A 23264-nucleotide genomic window follows, 5' to 3' on the forward strand; every position below is an offset into this window, starting at 1 on the left:
CTTGGAAACCTGGGCTGTGTCGGAGCAGAGCTCACTTCTCTTAACAATGCAGCGGAGTGAAGAGGAGGGCTAACTCTGGCCACTCTGCATCCCCAGACGCTGATACATATAGAGCCAGTCTTTTAAAGCAGGTGCTCAAGTTGCATCTTGACACCAAAGATGAGCTAACCGCTTGAGCCAGAAATTGATCCCTAACGATCGTCTTTATGCGTTCTATTTACACATGCACAAAAGCAGTGGTGAATCAATGTTTAGCTTGGCGTATATACAGGAAGGCAGCTCTGTCTGTTACCTGCAACTGTGAGCTGATTGTTTTCGATGCAGTTCTTTGGTGGGCAGCACCTCATCCAGCAACTTCTAGTCAAACATCACTGTAGTTTTCTGCTTGTGTGTGTATGTATGTTGATTTTTATGCTCTGTTCCTCAGGATTTTGAAGGCTTCTTTTGGGATTGTTGAGCCAAAAATTGCAGCTTTTCTAAAAGAGTGCAATGCTTTACGTTACCGCTAACCATGCATATTTATCTAAGTCCCCTTGATTTTGTCAGCACGTGCACCAGATCTGGATGCGACAGCCTTCACCATGATGATTTGACTTATCTGTTGTACACGTTTTCTCTGGTTGGGGTCGAAAAGTGTGTGTTAATCCTTGATTTTCATTCGTTTCACCAAAATATTTAACACGGTGCAAAGCAGTTCTCCCCTGCTTTTGTGCACCACATCAGGGACATGCCTTGCACGGTCTTCAGCAGTTATTTTTGGCGGTAAATGTGAGACCTTTGTGTCGCATGTCTGCATCGTCACGACCAGTAACAAGAGAGTTTGGTGAGTGCTTTGATTGGTGAAACTCATGGAAAGCTATAATGATTGGTCAAATTTACTGAAAAGTTGTGACTGGACAAACAGAATTCACTGGGATTGGTTGAAGTTGCATCCATTTTTCCGATCGCAACATCGCATCAACCTGGGTTGCACTGCTCTCCTCCTGCTGCCTCCTAACTGACCTGTAAATCTAAACCTAAAGGTCACACTTCCCTCCTGTCTCTATCTATCCTGTCTGCTGTATCCTAACCCACAATTCTTCCCAACCACACCACTGCATTTTTTTTGTTAGTGTGTTCCTGAGTGTGTGTGTTTTTGTTGGACGCCACTTGGTGCAGGCCAGGCAGGGCAGATGGAGGAGCTTGTTTGCCCCTGTAGCACTGTCCTGAATTTAAACGCATGCTCAGAGAGATTTGGGTCTCTCTGTGCTCTCTTTCTCTGTGTGATGTTTACCCATTAGGAAGCATTGAGGGGAGGTGGAGGGGCAGTTAAGTGGCTGAATAATGGCGGCAGCTAGCCTCCTGTTGCATACGGTGACTCCAGCCTCCACAGACTTCCCACAGTCTTTTTGCAGTATATTGCGTGCAGCTTGGTCATTAGTGCCACCTGGACATGTTTCTAGCCAATGTTGCCTTCCTGACGGACACAAAGCTCAGTCTGTGGCCACTGACCGCACATCAAATGGAGACATTTACATAACACAATGGCTGTATAATGTATGTCCCTGTTCGTTTCCAGTCTACTGAATACCAACTGCAGTTGAAACTGTATCTCAGCCTCTCGTCCCCCCCTCTTTGTCTCCCCCTCACTTCGTTCTCAAGACGATTTGATTGCAGTGGTGTGTAGTTTGGCACACTGCCCACCCTGCAGCACTGTCATTACTTGGTCTCTTGGTCAAAAACAAGAAGCGGTGTGTGTGCATTTGTGCATGCATAGCAACCATACTAACAAGAAATAGAAAGAGGGAGGATGGGAGCGCAGCGTCTCACAGGGAGGGAGACTTCTGTTCTGCATGGCTGAGTCAAAGCGTGCAACATTTTTTTCAGTGCTGTGTTCGAGTTCCTCCTCATGGACTTGGAGTTGCTGCTATCAGGAGCAGAAACAACAGCCCAGTGCTCTCAGTTACCACGGAAACTTCAAAGTTACCTTACACAGTCCGGTGCAACACCAATTGACTTTCTATGTGGGTCGCTGTTCTTGTGCTCGTGTGTGAATACGAACACACGGCGCGGCTCTGGCCTTGATACGAGTGTGGGAGGCGTTGTACATGCCTCACTCTGCCTTGAATAAAATCCCCATTTTGTCTTTAAAGCCCTCCTTACAGTGTTTGTCCTCTCACCCTCTCCTACACGTGTCCATTCGGAACAGATTTGCTGAATGCAGGATGAGCTCTATCGTGTATACCAGGTACTTACACATAGTGAATATTCCAGCAGCTGTAGAACTGGCATTCAGTTGCTTCAGCTGCCTGCCACAGCTGCACGGCAACAGAAAGCCCTACCTCACTGCCGCATGCTTTATTTATGATCTACCATGAAAAGCTTGGTGACTGTGCTTAACACACTACATTCTCATCTCGTACATATACGCATGAACACACACGCATCATTCAGTAAAGCATTCCTTAGCTTTTCCTGCTCCCTCCTACGGCCTCTGTCTCTGCACACGTCTATATATTTCTCTCTTGCTGTTTATTACTTTCTGTCAGCGTGCCTGCCATTTCAGCAGCAGACATTTTATGCCTATTATTTAGGTGCATGTTTAGAAACATGCATTACAGGCTGTTGCTCTGTGACTGTGAAGGACACTAATAATTCGCTGCTGCCACTGATGGCTTGAAATGTGCATCCCTCTGCTCAGCCTGGTATTAAATTGCGTGCCCGTAATCTGATAGCGTAAGCCAGGCTTCATTAATCCAAGCTGAGGGAGTCACAGGAAGAGCTGTCAGGATATTGATTCTAAGTTGAAAATTGATCGTGATGAGCTTTTGATTTTGATCATTAAACTCAAAGGCAAGATTTTTTTTCTCTCCACCCACACATCCAAAGATTAAAAGATTACACTTTTCCAGACACTGTGTCCACTGCTGTAAAATTCTCCTGTTTGATTGAAGTCATTGGTGTGGCAACATTTTGCCTTCCCCTCGAGTTATGTGAATGACGAATGCATCGTTCACAGAAAAATTACAGTTTGTAGGCTATGCTAGTGAAGCGAAAGTACGAATGTGGTGGCTGTTATATCACAATTGACACCATGAAGCCTGTCTTTTTCCATAAGAATTTGAAAATGTAACTGATAGTTGACTCGATAGTCTGACAAAAGCATAGATTTCAGTCCTGAAAAAACAAAGAAACCTTAAAAACGAAAATTCAATCGAATTGTGACCTTAAAATCAAAAGTCGAATCGAATCGTAGATTTGGAGAATCATGATATTCCTAGTCACAGTTTAGCTATGTAAAACTGATCCGGAGCAGGAGTTCAAAGTCACGTTTAATAAAGCAAGATTTTTATCGATTAAGTCTCACAACAACAGCAATGGGCTCCTCATTCATTCATCCTCTTTACACCCACTCATTTCTCGCTCTTTCCTCCCTCCCTTCATACCACCACGTCCTCCCCATCATCGGCCTGAATTGTGGAGGTGGCATGGTGCCTCCATCACTCTCCCCTCCCGTTTGTCAGGACATGGCTCATCTTCCTCCAGTCCTGAAGACAGCTTTTTAATAAAGCTGGTATGAGCCCGGCTTTAAGTGCTTTATTTTCATTTCGCCGTGCAGCTGGTGAAGTAATGTGTGCTTCTCAAATATTTATGGAGGACCCGGGGTCGTCGCTCTCTCACAGCTCTTCAGAGAGAGTAGGAGATAAATTCTTCAAATGTCGCTTTATGAAAATAGAGCCACTGATTTTACTCTGGATGGACATATTAGACTTTCTGGTGGTGAATGAGGACTTAGGCCTTATAAATGATGATCCGTGTGTTGTGGTAAAAACTACAGTGTGCAAATATAACACTTTATAAGCCGAGCTGACACAGTGAAATCAAAGGTATACCAACAATTACATAATGCACAAAGCAACCAAGAACTGTGAAGCTAAATAATGAGGATTTTCAGTGCTAGAGTCATGATTGTGAGAGGATGAGAATCATTTGCTTCTGCAACTTTCTCCAAATCTCTGGGGGTATGTCTGCCCTGGAGTGTAGGCTACTTCCAGCTCGTTATAAATACGTGTAACGTTCTGACAAGGTACTTTTACACCCTCTATTCAAAGTAGCAGTGGCTTGAGGTTGGAATTATTGGGAAAAAAACTTTAAGTCAGCTGCTTGTATCAAAATGACTACCAAATCACTTCCCAAACCTTATGGCTATGGGTGAGGCTTGAAAAGAAGGTTGACCAGTAGGTTGAGAGCTTTGTTTCATATCTCATGGGCAGCTGTGGCTCAGGAGGTAGAGCGGGTTGTTCACTGAACTGATCTGAAGATCAGGGGTCCGATCCCCTGCTCCTCCAGTTGGCATGTCGAAGTATCCTCGAGCTCCCGATGGCTGTTCCATTGGTGTGTGTAAGTGTGTTCAAAACCCAGTAGCAGGTGGCACCATGTATGGTAGCCTGAATGTGTGTGTGAAAAGGTGAATGTGACTCGAAGTGTCAAAAGCGCTTGACTTGAAAGGCGCCATACAAGTGCAGGTCCATTACAGTTTTCTCTTCACTGTCATGGTCTGACATGCTGACCTCCGAGGTCCGAGGCATTACATTTTCAGGTTGTCCGCCCGTCGCAATCTTGTGAACACCTTGAGGGAATGTCCTCAAATTTGGACCTGGACTCAAGGATGGACTAATTAGATTTTGGTGGCCATTTTGGTGCCACCTGCTAAGGTCAAGGTCACTGTGACCTCACAAAACACAAGTGCTATATCGATGGCTTCTTTCATGCCTCTTTCAATCCATCTGTCTTGTCTGTCAACCAAAGAGGCGTGAAAGAAGCCATCTACATCCAACTAGACAACCATCGTTACACAGAGGAGGTAGCCTACCACACCACTTATCACCCACCTACAAAGTAGTCCCAACTTATCCTAATGACACACAAGATGGCCGGGAGGGTCAATGACACATGTGACCTTAACAACTCTGTAAAGGTCCACACCCATACTAGAACTGAGGAAGCCTCTTAGATGAGAGGTGAAACATCCTCAAGAAACTCAAGTCCAGTAGCCAATGGTATAGCACTCACGCTCATCATGACATGGATAACTGAGAATCTTCACCGACATCTCACAGAACACGTTTTTGGCCTTCATTCAAGAATTCACATGCTAATTATGATCAAATTTCACACAAATGTCTGAAAAGATAAAAATGATGACATTTTATATCCAAAAGCTCAAAGGTCAACTTTACTGTGACATCATAGTGTTCTGCATAAATACTTTAATGGCCAGTATTCAACGCCATATCTCAGGAACAGAAGGGGAGACATTTGTCCAGGTATTAAAATTGGTGATACTAATCTAAGGTGCCCACCTTGAAACTGTGCTGATTCTGTGCTGCTGGATTGAAGATGTTTGTCTGCAGCTACATCCATATTTGAAGTATTGCCTATTGTCATGGCTACATATGAGTCTGGACAGATATGGATGTAAACTTTGTGCAACTTGTTGGCAGAGGTATACAACCACAAGGCATTTTGCCATTGCTTGTTAATTGCAGCTGCTTGCCCCTTACCTGGATTGAATGTTCTGTCACATTTTTCAGAAGAGAGCCATGGTTTCAGACTTCAGGCTTTATTTAGACAGACAACAGCACTGCATGACAAAAGCACTCCCCTTATTCATTTTAATGGGACCGCTGAGTCGGCTCAGTGGGGGTCTTATGAATGCAAACATAGCTCTTGCTCAAAATGCAAAAGGACAAAGGGCCCTCTCTTACTATTGTACAAGAAACACAGTCATTTGACTCACAAAACAAATTCAGAGTGGGTTGCCACTTTCCATGATTCCTCCATTATTTGTGAAAGAGTAAAAGGTTTGTCCACCGTTCCACCCCTCTGTCACCTTCTGCCTCATCAGTGCCTGTAGAGGCCGACAGTGGCCAGTTACCTCAGCCTCGGGTTAGATCGCTTTTCAAGGTAGACAGCTTATCAAGATGAATGAGGTTTCCTGTGGGAACGCGACCAACTAAGGAGAATGCTGACGAGATCGTACACTTCCTGCCTCAAGGTGAAAAGATACATATTGTTGCCTTCAACTTTAATGTGAGACAAAAATAGAAAGATGGTGTGTAATAATGCCATGAGCGGCACTGGGCTGGCACATCATGGCAGCCGACTTGATAGAAATAACAACATGCGTATGTATGTTCTATGTCGTGTCCTTCAGTGTGCCCTGAGTCACCACTCCCTCTGATTCAGCATGTGTCATCATTCTTTCTGGCACCATCTGCACAGCATGCTCCTCCCTCACATCCATCCATCTATCTATACATCCATAGATTCAGCATGCACCTTTGCCAAGGTAACTGATGTGCAGCGTATTTTAAAAAATTCTTATAAACTTAATTGATGAATTTCACCGTTATAAAGTGCCGAAGCTTCTTTAAAAAAGGGATGGTAGTCGAGATGTATCGTGGGAGAGAGAAAGAATGCATGTTTATAAAAGTTTGTTTTGATTCTTCTTAGATGTGAGTATTCATCTCTGTTTCCCCTATCAGCCTCTACACAATGCATCCTCTCACCACCCACTCAGGCTGTGTGTTGTGGTATGTGTGGTGGATCCAGAAAGGGCACTGCTCGGGTTCCTTCTTTTCCACTTCCACATGGAGACACAGACACAATCTGTCACACATAACACAGGGATACAGACGGGAGGGAGCGTCGGTGTACGAGGCATCAGCAGAAATGTTGTGTATCTTCCAAAAGTGGGGAGGTAAAAAGGTTGAGGTGAGGTTTACCGCACATAAACAGCAATCAACTAATAAGCCAGCAAGGTTGTTACCATGGTGATGTGTTGGTGGGTCGGTGCCCATATACGCATACATGCTGTAATCTTCAAACCTTGCTTTAAGCAGAAACCTGGATGCATAGTGCCTGTCTGTTTTCATTGTCTGCCCGTGTGTGTCTGCCTGTGCGAGTGTGAGTGTAGGCTTTGTGGCCATGACCTCAGGGTCAGGCTTTGGTTGGAGCAGTGCTGTTTGGGCCACAGGAGCTGTCAGGTCTGGAACAGTGTGTTCCCCACAGCCAAATGGGTCAGGACCGCTGAGTCTCAGTCAGTGAGCTGGAAAAGTAAGCACACACAAGCGTCACACACCAAAGCTCCTCGTCGACCCAATGGGCACAGGAGTGAGGACATATGACAGTCCTATTCTTTAATATGCTGTAATAGATCGATAGATAGATTTACAGCACACATATAAAGGGCGTAAACATGGCATCCACGTGGTTAACTGCAGGTCTGGAAAGCAGACATGTTTGCATAATGTGGCGTGCTGACAGATGGGAGAGCTCTGCCAGATTGCTGCGGTCGGCTAGTTAAGTTTACTTGCGGGTTTAGTGCTTACAATAAAAGAGGAGTTCAAAATATTTGTTTTCTATTCTTGAGGAAAACGTGAGAAAAATGGTTCAAGAGTGAGACCTCAGAACAGAGATGCACAAATAACGTTCATGTAAACAACATGTGAAAATAAGAAAATAATGGATCTGCTGTCTATGAAAACGGAAAGCTCTTAGCCTGGAATTTCCAACCACCAAAACATTTCCTTAAGATGTGTGTGAGCTTAATTTGGGGAAGTAACCACAAAGTTGAACAAATGTAACACTGTATTAACAAAACCATAACGTCTTAATAAGGACCGATTTAACACATGAAGACCAGGTCATGACTGGAAATACAGTGGTAGAGAAAGGGAACTCTGTTAAGTTTGAGAAGGTAACTGATGATGTCATAGTGATGTCAGCAGGGTTATTTTCATTAGTAATGGTTTTATGTATCATAACAATGTGGGTAGTATGTGTAAATAAACTGTGGTGAACCTCTCTCCATCTTGCCATCACCCACATCTCCCTTCTCATCTCTCAGCTCAAATCCAGCTGCATGATTTTCTGGCTCTCGGGCTGTTGCCCAAACTAGAGATTTTACTTCCTCTTCATCATATGCCTGCCATCATGGACGCAAAGGGAGAGACCATCTTCTCACTCTCTCAAGCTCAAAATTCAGATCTAGGCAGTGCTGAACAAATGTAAACCAAGATTCTGTTACTCTTCTGCCTATTTCTCACCGAAAATGTTATCAGAAACATATTTTAGTGTACTGTTTAGCTGTAATATGAGAATTTGTGAACCAGGAGTTGTCACCACACTTTTTCTTGTATTATAAAACTAAAGGCTGAAAGTATCAAGATAAAATGGTAAAACCAAGCACTACTGGTAAAATATGAACCAAGATTCTGTTACTGTTCTGCCTATGTCTCACCAAAATGTTTAAAGAAACATATTTTAGTCCACTGTTTAACTGTAGTTCGAGATTTTTTGTTACCAGCCAACTGCCATATTGTTTCCTGTGGAAAAATGGCCAAGCTTGCATTATCCGTGTATTCCAATGCCCATACTACCATACTATATAGTATGCCAGAAAAAGATTTAGTACATCCTAATAGATAGTATGGCAAAAATACCAGGATGTTCTACTACATCAAGTCTGATTTTGCTGTATGCAAGCCAGCATGCTTTTCTGGCTGTTCTGATCCATAATCCTCTGCACAGCGGACAATATGTCACATCGACTGAGCCACAGACAGCTGTTTGACAGCTGATTGACGGCTCTCAGAAGTCGCAATGAAGGATGATAGTGCATTCAAGTAACTGATGACCAGTCGAATAGTAATAGTAGGAATATTCATTGTTAAGTGAACTGAATCATCAGAAATATTGCAAACAACAAAAGGACATAACTATGAAAATAACTGATGGAGAACTGCAGATGTAATTTCATTGTTGCAAACATGAAACAATCTACAATCTGTGCAGTTATAACTTTAAAGTTAAACTACATACATCACAAAGTAACAACAGCTGAGCTCTCTGGGTTGATCTCTATCTCTGGCGAACACGGTGAGTGGCGTCTGTTTTATCTCCATGGTAACAGAAGTAAAAGCAAGAGGGTCAAAGTTCAGGGCGTAATGTTATGAGACAGTAGTATGTTCTGATTGTGTGCATACTTTCTAAGGGCAGCTGCAGAACCTACTAAGGCCATGTTTACACGAAAACGATCCGATGAAAACGGAATTGTTTCTCATTTTTATTCTGAAAAAAGTTCCGCTTTCAGACGACAAAGTTTTGAAAACAATCGCCATGCAAACGGATCCGCAAAAATGACCAAAAACACTGTAGTATACATGCCAGGCCAGTAGTTAGCGGTGTGACTTTGTAATGAAACAACACACACCTGCGCACATGCACTTCCTTCTACAGAGCAGTGATGTACAAGGCTATTCAAGAGAAGGCTGAGACACGGGGTCAAACATGGGGGGATTGCACATGCGCAGTGTAACTTGAGCTGCGATGCTGGAGGGTGACAGCAGGGGCACTAGATAAAAAGCGTAGGATCCGCTCAGGCGATCAAGGAGTGCGCTTGGTGCGGTCTGCTTGGACTTTTGGATGGCGGCTGCCTGAAGTTGTCCGAATTGCATCTCTGTCATTCTCACCCACAACGCAGGCCACCAGTGACAGTCCAGTAATAAGCTGTGAAAATGACATGCATGTACATCCCCCTTATTCCGTGGTCTCACGCCATCTACTGAGCCTTTGAGGAAGTGCAGACCAGATTTTACTGCGCATGTGCAATCCCCCCATGTTTGACCCCGTGTCTCAGCCTTCTCTTGAATAGCCTTGGTGATGAAGAAACAAACAAAATGGCAGCCGCATTAACATTTGTCTGGTCTGAGGACGAGGTGCAGTTGCTACAGTAAATCTACACTTTGCTGAAAACGCATTGATAAATAGGGTGAGCAGCACAAACAGATGTTGTTGTTGTGATGGTTGACTTTCTCGCGCATGCCTCGTGACTGGAACCATAATGGGCATGTGCGAAAAGTCTCCATCAACAGAGGAACGGCATATTGCAATTTTACATGACAACGGAGACGGTGCTGTTTTCAAAAAATTGCACTCTTGAACCCGTTTTCAAAACGCCGCATTTTCAGGCACCCAAAACGCCACTGTTATATAAACAATCGGCCAAAACGCAACTAAAGTTTACCATTTTCGGTTAAAATCGTTGACGTATAAACAGATTCAAAAATAAAAAGAAGAACTATGCGATTCGGAACGCACCCATATCACCCACCAGCAGGGGGCATTCATTGGTCTGGTGCAGTGCAGTGCATTCTGGTAGTTGTAGGTTTTCTTCCTCTTGAGCAAAAGTGAATGCCACAGCCCTTTTCCTCTGTTTCCTCCAACAATCCTCCACTTCCTCCACTTTATATAAAGGAAACAACCAGGTGCCACACCGTAAGCAGAATGCATCCAAGAGAAAGCTATGAAAATAGTGGACACAGCGCCCAAACACACAAATACAGTGAATGACAGTGACTTTGGGTTGGCTTTCACTTTCACTTTTGCTGGTGATACTTTTTACAAACACTAACTGACTGCTTAGTATACTTTTAAAAAGTGTGAAGGAACTGTTATAATAGAATGGGACCCTAAATAATACAACAGGTGAAGGAGAAAATCAATGCTCCATTAGCTCATTTGAAAGCATTAAATATGACTGAAGGTCAGATGGTATGGATATAAAATGGGGGCTACAGCTGAAGGCTAATGCAGGCAGTAGTTCGGTGATGTAGTAAAATAACCAGTGTGTCAGGACGCCATTGATTGAGGTTGAATCCCTCAACAGGTGTGCAAATGTTTGCTTTGAGTGGGCCTTGTGGGTATTAAATAAAAGTCATGAAGATAGGGAGTGTTTTTCATAAAGTAGCTCAGATTAATTTAAAATTTAAAAATATCAAAGTGTTAAGCATTTGATGGTTTAGGGAGTTAGTGTGTTCAGTGAAGGTTTCAATCTCCCCGTCTCTCCTGCCCTCCTCTCTCATTCTTTTCTTCCTCTCGTCTCTTTCATCCGTTTTGGCAGGAGCTTTCAAACTGTAAATCAGATTATATGGATGTCTTCAGCCACTGGAGTCTAAAAGACAAAGTGACACATGTGCGCTGCACATACGCACACAGGAAGACAGTGACAGATGGCGAATAACTCACGCTTAGGAGAAATAATTGCACGCAGTTACCAATGAGCATGTGTGTGCTCTGTGTTTATTGGTCACAGACCCACACAAAACATTTCTTTGACACGCTGTGGTTAAATTTTAAAATGTTGTGCACTCAAACATAACTATGTTTCATTGTATGTTTTAATAGCATTGTGCGCATTGTTCTGGAAAGTAGTTACTCCAATTAAATAAATTATGGGGTGTGTTTTGATTTGTGGCTTTTAGGGTGATTTTGCAGGGGACATCGGAGAATGAAAAGCAGATTATAGATTCACAGCTTTTTCATTCATCAGCTGTTTACACCGAGACAGAATGGGCCTCTACACCTACTCTGCTGCTGCTTTATTAAATTATTATCCAGGGGGAGTCATTGTGTCTGTGGGTGGTATGAAACTTTTAGCCTCCATGACTCATTGTGCATAGTAACTACTGTAATTAAGCCACAGGGACCTGGTTCCTATTCAGAGTCACAGAATCCAGAGATGAATAGGAATCAGGAGAGAGTGATAATTATGAGTCACATGCTTCTTTCTTCAAGCTGCAAATAATATGGCCACAAATCATCTGCGCGTATACAAATCACCTTTATCTCTATTTAGCCTTTAATTTCCTGTATGACTCCGCAGCTTGCCATCTGATCTCAGGACAGCTCCGCCCTGTTAACACCGGCATTATGCTCTCATGTTGCAGATGGGGCTCCACTGAGCGAGCTGTCGTGGCCTTCATCCCTGGCTGTGGTGGCTGTCTCCTTCTCTGGCCTCTTCACCTTCGTCTTCCTCATGCTGGCCTGCCTCTGCTGCAAGAAGGGTGATATAGGCTTCAAGGTGAGCTCACTGCCTCCCCCTGCTGGGAGTGGAAAGGAACGCACAAACTGTGAGAGCACAGTGGAAGTGTTACTTCTAAAAATTGCACAAAAGAAACACTTTAAAGTTTTCAACTGTGCACATTAGTAGTAATAACAAATACTGTACAGACATGAGCAAAAAAAAAACAAAATCCTTAGATATATTCTAATAAACTGACATTCAACCTCTTTTTAGTCTGCCACTAAGTAAAGGCTGAAATGAGACTAAAATAAAATAGGCTTGCAGCTAAATATTATTTTATTGTCGAGTAATCTGTTGATTGTTTCTGTATTTAATGACTGTGAAATGTCAACAACAGTAGAAAAAAAAATAATATTAATAATAATAATAATGCCCATCACAAGATCTCTTCAGATGTCTCCTATGCCTAACCAACAATCTAATACTCAAAAATATTCCATTTACATGGATGAATAGAGAAAAGTATCATGAAACTAGCAAATATTTATTTATTTATTTATTAGTTTGATTAAAGGTCCACTGTGTAGGACTTAGTGGTATTTAACAGTGAGGTTGCAGATTGCAACCTACTGAAACTTCTATGAGTTCCAAGCATGTCGGAGAACTCTCTTGTACAATGCGAAAATGTGAATGGCCCTGTCTAGAGCAAGTGTTTGGTTTGTCCATTCTGGGCTACTGTAGAAACATAATGGACTTTGTGAAAGAGGACCCACTCCATATGAAGATATAAATAGCTCTTTCTAAGATAACGAAACATGACAATCCTTAATTTCAGATGCTTATACACTAATGAAAACATGATTATAAATATATATCCCCCTTATATCCTACACACTGGACCTTTAAATTACTTTAATTAGCGATGTGTTGCCTCTTGTTTTCCTGTCTAATCAATTGATTTTTTTCAGCTCTAAAATAAAATTGCCCCATGTTTGAGTGCCAATTAAAAAAAAAAAAATTAAAAATAATAATAATAAAAAATAAATAAATAAATAAAATAAAATAATAATAATAAAATAACCTGAAACTTTTTTTGGCAAGAGATACATGTTCAGTTTCATTAAAAAAATATAATAAAATGTAGGGCTTTAACTAATGATTCTTTTGGTTATGAATTAATCTGCAGATTATATTCTTAATTAACAGATCAAGTGCTTTCCTTATAAAAATTTAGAAAACAGTGTGAAAAACAGCTGCAGTAGTATATCAGAACACCAACCCATCACTGCAGCTAATTTGTCAGCGACGACACTTGGTGCTGTGTTAATATTTTACATCAGAACTGATCCTCAGAGGGTGTCAGGCTCATGATCATATTGATACTGCAGCACAGATCTGCCCAACACTCTAACCTACATTTACTGTACATGCTGAAGGACTTTTGCCTCATTGTATGCAAGTGATGCAACAAGTACCCTTGCCCATCCCAGGCTGGCACACATTGTCTCTGTGATGCCCTCAGCTGCCAGCATGACTCAGCCACGCTGTGTCAAACATCAGCGCTGAGCTGAGCGGCTGATGAGAGCCAACAGAGGCTGACACAGGCAGGGGGCATCTGGAGAGGGAGAGGGAGAGGGAGAGGGAGAGGGAGGAGAAACCCTAGAGTTGCTGTTCTGGCTACTCATTGACGTTACAAGTTTCCTCATTAACTTTCTGGCTGTGTTATGGCATGGGCATCAAAACATATTTTAATTGTTGGTCATGCATTTTAATGCTTGCAACTCTTTTAGCTGAAGGAAGGATAAATTACAGCCCCAGACTGAACAACCTTCTGTTAAGATCACTTATGCAAATCATTTTGCAATTTAAATCCACATCGCTTCCTTGCATGTGTTATGGGGGTAGGGAAAGAGGGGATAAAAACCATTTGGGCTTGGAGAAAGCAGAGGAGAGGAAAGGAGAGAGGATGAGAGCAGAGTTGCTTGTTTCTTGGAGAGAGTCGGGTCTGGGCTTCAGCATTCACACTAAACAGTGGCAGCAGCCTGCGGTAGGTAGATGCTGCAGGGATAACAGTGTCACTAATGAGCACAGCATAGAGAGGCACCATTAACAACTTCTGGACTTTTCTTGTGTGTGTGTATGTGCCCACGTCTGCCCCATGCCAGACCGCCTCTTCCTCATTATGAGAACGCGTATTTTAATAACCTGTAGGAACAGTGGGAGCCTCGGTCTGTGTCTGCCCTCCATCGACCTGCTTTTTAGCGTGAACAGACTCATGACAGAAGGATGGCAAAACAGCAATAGTCGATTGGTTTTGTCATGACCACCACCTACCATGGCCCCACCTTGAGCCTGGTCGATACACCAATACGATACTATTGATTCTTGCAGAGGTATTGTCTTATAGCACCCTGTCATCAGAGAGTTCAGGGTGAAAGTTTAGCTACAGTACAGTTGCCCCTGATGTGCTCAAGGACACTTCAGCAGGGCAGCTATGCCATCATGACTATGTTGTTTTAGCACCCATGCTTAAAATAAATATACAGAGAAGGGGTGAGAATAGCTCTGAGACGGGCATCTTGCCATGCAACACTAAAAATCATTGGACAATGTTACAGTCGCAGGCATGAGTTTCCTTTATAGACGTGAAGTTTATTAGCTCATTCACTGCTTCTCTTCTTAATGTTATGCAGAAGTTGTCCAAAGGAATAGCTGGATAGTTTTCCTGAACAACAGCTTTCATTTGAGCTCAGGAAGTCTGAATATTCAAGTGGAGCTTTTCTGAGATGAGGAATCATTGCAAATATTAAGTGTGGTGGATCACAATTGAAAAAAAAGGCAATGAAAGGTTAACAAAGATACATGAAGGGACAACAAGAAAGCACATTGTGCTGGAGCTGCAATTACTCAGAGGAGCAAGACTTTAAGTTCTCCAGTAATTTAAAGGTATACTACGCAGGAACTGTAAGCTACTGTTTGTAATGGACCTCCCACATCCAGATACGACGTGCAAGGTACCCTGGGTACCGTGGGTTGACGGTTGTTTACATGCATTGTCTTCTTTCAAGATACACTTCTGTTTTCACAGGAAATTTAACGGTTACATACAGTCTCTTTCAAAATACGCACCGCGAAATGACGTTTTTCCCTTCAACAACAAACACACATGGTTGGATAAAAGAACAGGGTTTGGCTTTAGAATCTTACGGAATGTGAACACCGCGCTCTTGGGTGAAAGTCGGTGTTTGTTGGACCCATCCACCACCATTTGGACTTTCGCCACCTTAACTATCATCCTTGTCCTGCCGTGTTTCCCCTAGTGCGTCCGGCCACCGTTAAACTATAACCACAACAGGCCTAGTGTCATGGCGACGTTAAAGGACGCCTTTTTTCGTTGGTTTCTGACGCCGCAAGTCACTGCCCAAGTGCCAAATTTTGACAACTTCGAAGTGAGACCGGGCTCTGTCTTTCATCATTGTGTCTGCAATTTTAGTAGCTTCTTCTTGGATGCATGTTGCTTACAGTGTGGCACTTTTCTCTATTTTTTTATTATGTCCCAACCCCTACCTTTAAATTAAAAATATTTTAATTAATTTGGGTTATGGTAAACCAATACAAATCAACATCTTGTGACTTCAGTGAATAAACATATGTTTGTTTTCTTGATTGTAATTCATCGTAATTCCAAACAAGACAAATCTATCAAACCTTCATCATGCTTTCTCAGTTGGGCAGCAAACGTGACACAATGGTTCAACAGTTCTCACTCTTTTCCCCTCTCTTTGGCACCGGCTCGTCACTCAGCAGCTCACTTGTAAGGTGTGCATTCGTGTGGGACTGCAAAAATCGCACCGCTGCGCCGTGCAAAAAGCCTCATTATTCCTCTCCATCGCGGTGCTCTTACTGGAGCACGTAGTGTGAGGCAGGGTATTAAGTGCTTTCTAAACTGAAGGCTCTCTGGGGAGCTATGCAACGCTGACTCACAGCCAGGTGCTCGCTTTCACACTTCGCTCTGAGGAGAGTGGCAGATGGTTCTCTTGAATGAGAAACACGCATTTCTACATACACACACACACACACACACACACACACACACACACACACACACACACACTGGTGTTTTAGGACACCTGTAAATACACACAAACACACAAAGAGCCATTCAAATATTTCATATTCGTCCATCCTGCACCACACTCTTCTGCTCGTCTCCTTTCTCATTTCCTCCTGTTTCCTTTTCACCTTTTCATTGCTCTCTACCTCAGTGGTTGCTGCAAGTGGGAGATTGGCTTGTTATGGTTAACAATTCATTAACCTGTGCATGCATGGATGGCTCAGTGCTTGTGAACAGAGCACTAATGCCAGCCTGGTTTCCCGACATAGCCACAGTCTTGGAAAGTAGACTAGTTTGGACCAGAGTAGACTCAGCAAGATTGACTTAAATCATTGTAGGATGTTGCTTCATGTGACACGGTTAGGACAGCAGCATGAGGGGCTTTCTGATAATATCAAATGGATAAAGGGTTTAAGTATTACCTACAAATGATGACACAGACAAAGAAATCATTTTAATTGCAGCAATTTAGTTAAATGGAGGCAGTGCTTGTGTAATCCTGCTTACTTCAGTGTCTGTAGGTTTGCCTCAACCCTGCATTATGTCGCACAATGAAGCAAAGCAGATAGGTAGAGTATATAGAGAGGCAAAGTCCCTCCCTATTCAGTTTGCCCCATGGGACCTTATTTTGGGGGAAATATGTAGTCAGCAGCAGTGAGAGAAATCGTTTTTAATCACAGTTTGAAATGTGCCATGAATTATCTGTGTGATGTTTGTCAATTTAAAAGATAATTTTGTAAGTCAAGAAAGTCACAGTTTGTGTGAACTACATCTTTCATCTGATGCATTTTACCCAGCAACTCCTGGTCTTTATTATCTGCTGGGAAATAAAAGAACAAGCAAGACCCGTTACTCATGAGAGTATACCTGGGTACAAAACACAAAGGTGTCCTCACTTCAGCAAGAGAGAATGTTATGACATTGATTCTGTGTCTTTCTAAGTATGTATTTTTACCGTGTTATACCTCAACAGTTTTACGACAAACTTCGACTTTCTTTAAATTGAAAAATTGTCTTTTGAATTGACAAACATCACATGTGTGATTCATAACACAATTCAAACAGGATCAAAAAATGATATGCCTCTTGCGTACATTTTTTTCAAAACACAAAACAAGTCCCATGGTGGTCCACCAGAAGGGGAGGGACTTTGCTTCTCTATAGCCTATAGTTGGAATAAACCAAGTTATTATTTTGTATTTTAAAATTGTATTACTTTAACTGCACTGCTATTAAAGTTTTTGTAGAGGTGTGACATTTAGGTTGTGGATTTGTGCCCCGTACCTCACATTAATTTGTGTTTGCACCTGCTGTTTTTCAAAAGGGATGGATTGTGATGATAATAAGAGTCTGTGTGAATCACAGGAGAGTGAAGTCTGGTGTGCTACACGATCATTATTGCCTTGTATTCCTAAGATTTTAAAAAAAAATGCATTTTAAGCTAAGCTAAGTATGTATTTTTATTTATTTTTTTTAAAAAAAACAACAACAGAATTTTTAACAAATATTTAAGATTAATTTTTGAATTGGAACCGCAGACAGTAATAAAACAGCATTTATTCTAATTTTCTGATGTTATTATTATACCGTATTTGATGATTTGGTTTTTAATAGGGCAATAATTGTTGGTACTTTACCACAATGTAGCATCATGTGATCCTCTGTTGTGCAATTATTCTAAAATCATCTTTAATACATTGACTACATGGGAGTGTGAGACCATCTTAAGTGCTGAACTGAGGCGGTAGGAAAGTAAAATCTGCCACATACAGCAGTTTAGGCATGATGATTTAGCACATATGCACAAGCATAAACTGTATGCTAATAATGTGGCCTTTCTTTCTCCAGGAAAAGAGAAATTTTGATGGGAATTCTCAGCAAATACTGGGATCTCAATTAACACAATTAAAGCCAAGACAGTAACAGGAGTAAAGGCCTCTCCTGAACATAAGTTGCTCTGTTTCAAAACAGACAACAACTTTAAGGCGCGTAATGATATGTAATAATAATGCAATTATAATTAACCCTATGGGCCCTAGGCATTTTTGGGGTATTTTTACTGCCTTTACTTTTAAACTCATATCACAGTCATTCTAAAGGCTACATACACATGCTATATCTTGTTTTTTTTCAGGACAATCTGGGCTAACCAGATTTGCCATCATTTCATGTCCTTCTATGTGCCTGTATTTTATATTAATTTTTATATCAATGAAAAAAACAAATCTGTATGACTAAATTCTTACATTTTTACATGTATCTCACCATAGCAAGTTGGAAGTTGACATATTCTGCCATATATGAAGAGGGGAGACTCTCTGGAATCTGGCAATATAAGAACCATGATGCTGGGACATTCTGTCACTTCACAGCTGTCCAAAACATGTGGTTTGTGCCAGGCGGACATGATTGCCAGTATTTTTTCATTATTGCAAGAAATTCCATTGACTCATTCACAAGTCAAAAATGTGTTTTATCTGAAAGAAACATGCAATATTTACATCTAAGATCATAGAAAAATAGTCAACCAAATGCAATGATGTCCTCTAAGATAATATTTGCCACTTTGTTTACAGTAAACAAAGTTTGTTGTTGTTTCTCAGTTTCAGTTATATATTGAGGGGGCATTTTGGGCATTGAGGGGGACACATGTCCCCCTCAATGTATATGGTGACTACGGCCCTGTCATGCATGCATAATTAGGCTACAGTTGTCTGGGTGAAGTGGCTGGTTTTATCATACAAAGTTTGATGGAGTGTCAACTGGACAATATGGAGATATTTGCATCTTGAAAGCTGAACTACAAATGTGGATAGACAGGGAGAAACACACGCAAGCCTAAGACGTGGTAAGATACGATATTCCTCACTATATGAAGTGACTGATAACAAGATCTGTATAATGGATTGTAAAGAAATTCGTCAGGTTTTTATTTTGTAGACATCAATCTGGATTTACAGCATGATGGGATGACAGCACAATGATGTGTGTGGTATCATTGGAAAGCTCTGCTCCTGCACTTTCATGTGATATGTGTGACATTTCTGTGCGAGCCTGCGTTCGTGAGTAATCCATCCAAGAGTAACGTGTGTGCAAAGCTGTATGAAAGCTCTGTTATACATGATTTTAGTGTAACTTTATCATTTTTTATTGCTGTGAAAACATTGGACTACCGACAAGTGCTTGGCCTTCTCGGAAAGCTACAATTCCGCTGTTTCATGGGATATGCGTGGTATACCCGTGATATACCCTTCTCTTTGTGAATTTGGACGCACTATGCGTCGTTCGGGCCCATAGGGTTAAACAGGTAGGAATCTTAAAGGGAAACATTAGTCTTTCTGAACGTGGACCATGTTTTTCCATGCTCTTGTGTTTGAGTGACTAATGGAGACAACTGTATTAGAAATTGACCCAGTATTTAGCGATAGCAGCGAAACAGGCTCCCTAAGGATGTACCAATTTATGTCCCATTAAAAGTACTTGTTTTTGTCATTGACAGGCTCAAATTGTGTCTGACCACATTATAGACCTTTTGCTGATCTGTTCTGTTTGACCATGTGTGTAGTGAAGCCTTGCTCGAGGAGAGGTCTTATTACGAAATCTGACAGACTTTTCCACATTGTCAAAATCAGCTAAATTTTCAGCTATGACATTGAAAATCTTGTAGATAACACTAAACTACACTTTCTGTCTTTCAACACAACAAACTCTTGCTGGCACTGCTCTCTCCAACTCTCACTTATCATTGTTTCTCCTGCAATAAGCCACCTTTCACTAAATTCACTAAACAAGACTTCTCCCCAAGTAAGACTTTGTCACAATAACATACCTGGGAAAGGTAAGGAAAAACATTTCATTTCTCCGCAGGGTCTTTTCTGTAATTTTGTCAGACACTTAGAATAACAATCTGAGCCTGCCAGTGGTAAAAACAAGCACTTTTAGTGGATGTAAACTGACGGTACACAATTGCCCCATAGGGATTACATTGGAGCCTGTTTCGCTGCTGCAGCTGGAGTGGTCTCTCTCAATGCTGGATCACTTTCAAAAACTGTTGTCTTCATTAGTCACTCAGACACAAAATACATGGGAAAACAGTGTTCAGTTTGAAAAATATCAAAGTTTCCCTTTAAAGTTTCATACCTTGACTCACCCTGACAACACAATGCTCATCTGCCCTGTGATCTCCCTCATGCTGCAGAATATGCAGTGTGTCTACTTTACTGTACTGTTTCTTTTGGCATTTTCCACCACTCTGTTTTTTCTTCATAGCTGAAAGGTAGATCCATGTCTATGTGTTGAAAGTACAAAATAATAGCTACTCAGTTGAGTAAAGACGGATCAGATTTTGAAGCTATATGTAGAAGAGGAAAAGGAGAGAAAATGAAAAGGACAATGCAGGATTTCTCTCTGCTATATATGTGCAAAGTATCAAATATATCACCTTCCTGCTTTGCAGTATGTCAGCACTGTGACTATAGTGTATGGGGGTTTCTATAGGGACACACTATAACAATTAGAGAGCAAGGACACTGCAGTAGACCAGGGAGTGATAACGGATAGGGGCAGAAAGGAGGGAAGCAGGGGTAAAGCAGACAGACAGAGCAGAGGATGTGGGATATGGTGTACAGGGACGGAAAGAGAGAGGGTCATTGTTTTCCACTCCCTCTCATCCTCATCCATCTTAGCATGGAGGTGGGGGGGTGTGGGGGGGGGGGTGATTCTGCAGTAAAGGGACCAGAGTTTTTTTTCCTAACATAGTTGATGATAGTCCCCACTCTCTCCTTCTCCCTTCTCAAGTGTCTCTGGACACTAAAAGTGACAGTTCACCCCCTAATCAAAAACACATTTTTTTCTCTTACCTGTAGTGCTCTTTATCAGGCTAAATAGTTTTGGTGGGAGATGATGAGTATTTGAGATACTGACTGCAGAGATGTCTTTCTTCTCTTAAACACAAAAGAACTAGATGGCACTCAGCTTGTGGATTCTCTCTACTGAACAACACCCACCAGCCGTATCACCGCAAGGAATCATGCATCTACTCATGGACAAGAGGCTCATACTCATGACAGTGTGAGCTGTGATGCCTGACCTATAATGTTAGCTAGCTCAGGTGAGCAGATGCACCTTTCCTTCTGCGTGGTGTAGTTAAGTAGAAGGAAAGTAGTTCCTGCGTGAAACTTCACAACAAGGTCTGTAGATTATGTAGAGCAATGTTTCTCAAATGGTGTGCCGCAATGCAAGTCCAGGTGTGCCGTGGGATTTTGGGATAACCACTCATAATTACTGCAATAATTATAAACAAAGTTATGAATGAGTTTTTAATAGATTGTATCAGTGTTGTGTGCAATCTTGTCCTATAAAAAGAGGCAAACTCTAGCTTAAAAATGTAATTTAATTTTTAAAAAAACCTTCACGGGGAACCCTATTTGTCACCGTACATGCATGGGAATAAGTGTGTGACACATCAAAAGCACTGATTGGCAGCCAGTGTGAGAGATGGTAACATGTAAAAAGAGAAAGCCGTGAGTGACAATGGATTGCTCTATTGTTCGGAGCAAATTACAACAAAGCACCAACAAAGACTACCCAGTATAACGAAAGCTACCTGTCTCTTTTTTTTGGTCTTATTTTTTTATTGTCTTATGTCGTGATGAGAGTGATAACACACATTATAGAAGCTATTACAGGTGTGCCTTGAGATTTCGTCTTGCCCCTTGGGCACAAAAAGTTTGAAAACCACTGATCTAGAGTAACCAGGTCATGATTTCTGGAAAGAGACATTGCTGTGGGGTTTTTCAGATGTGGTTTTTGGCGCTGTGGGCACCACAGGTTGAATGCCATCTAGTTCCATTACATTTGAGTGAAGGCAGACATCTCAACGGTCAACATGTCCAACAGTTGGCAGCTCACACGAAAATAATGTAGACTGATAAATAGCACTACATGTAACAGGAACAATATATTTTTGATTTTTGAGTGAACTGTCCTTTTAACCATTGTATCGTAAATGTGTTTTTGTTTTTGCAATTCAGGATTTTGTAGTCACAAGGTGATATGAGGGCAAACACTCAACAGAAACTTTTGGTGTAGTAATTAATTTAACAGGTATTTTGTGTATTTTTGCAACATTACTGTTTAATAAATTGTACTTTTCAGTCTTTAAAAAGCTTGAAGTTGGGGAAACTTACGATAAGTATACATGTAACAGCATGTAGCTCAAAATAATCAGGACAATGGTGTTTCCTAACATTAATTTATGACATTATTTAGATGGTAATGCTGTTTCCAAAACTAGCAAATCCTCCAACTCCCCATAGGTGAAAATACATGCTAAAATGTACTTTTTACTCTTTAATTCCACAAACATAAGCTATAACTGTAAATATGGAGTCATATTGTTTTATTAATTTTTGAACTTACAGTATTGGCAGTACGTAAAGACAATTTCTTGGTGTTGAGGTTTTAGTTTTTTCATGATAGGAGCCTTGGTTTGTATACGTGAGTGTGAGGAAGAACGAAATAAAGACGGGCTTTGTGTATACAGTTTGAACACATGCATTAGTGTGTTCCCCCTACAGTGTCTTTGTCGCGACCCACACAATACACCCCACAATGTACATGACTTATGTATATAGCTCTGTGGGCGTGCCTCAGTGCATTTGAATGCCCTCACAGTTGAACCATTGTCTCCCACTATCTCAGTGGTAGGATGGCTGAGAGTGGATGACTAATTCCAGCATGTGTCTTTGCACCAGGAGTTTGAAAACACTGAGGGAGAGGAGTACCAGGCAGATCTCTCCGCCCTGGCCTCGCCTTCCTCCCAGAATGGCCCCGAGGTCTACATCCTTCCCCTCACTGAGGTCTCCCTGCCTGTCTCCAAACAGCCTGGCAGATCGAGTAAGAAACACCATCGACACATCATTTATCTGCCTGGCACTTTTAATGACCTGTTTTTTAGTTCAGCTTTTGCTTCCTGGTGGGTTTTTTTTTCATTCTTTCTGTCTCTCATCTTCTGTCTTTTCTGCATCACTGTAGTCATTATTAATCCCCAGCTCTTTAGAAAGAGAGATTTTGTGCTGCTCTAACAGACTATTAAAAAGGTTGTTACTTCTCTGGAGCATAGCGCAAGTAAATTATGTAACATCTTACCAACTCTATTGAGAGTACATTTTGTCTACCTTAGTTAGAGCACATGTGGCCTCCTTCAATTTGTTATCTTGTTTTAAATGTCTCTTCCTTCTTGCCCTCTCTCGCAACAAGGGACAGACATCTGTCCATTGTGTAATGCATTTAGAAACGGAC

General features: G+C 41.6%; 1 protein-coding gene across 2 annotated transcripts in view; it reads left to right on the top strand.

Annotated features, from left to right (window-relative positions):
• Positions 1-23264, top strand: part of aatka (apoptosis-associated tyrosine kinase a) — a 44785-nt gene that overhangs the window by 6840 nt on the left and 14681 nt on the right. For both annotated transcript variants that reach the window (XM_033645577.2, XM_033645578.2), the window contains exons 3-4: positions 11772-11905; positions 22718-22859. In XM_033645577.2, coding sequence (XP_033501468.2) covers positions 11772-11905; positions 22718-22859 — 276 coding nt within the window. The remainder of the gene's footprint in view (positions 1-11771; positions 11906-22717; positions 22860-23264) is intronic.

The sequence above is a fragment of the Epinephelus lanceolatus genome, chromosome 18, assembly GCF_041903045.1.
Source record: "Epinephelus lanceolatus isolate andai-2023 chromosome 18, ASM4190304v1, whole genome shotgun sequence".
Lineage (NCBI taxonomy): Eukaryota > Metazoa > Chordata > Actinopteri > Perciformes > Serranidae > Epinephelus > Epinephelus lanceolatus.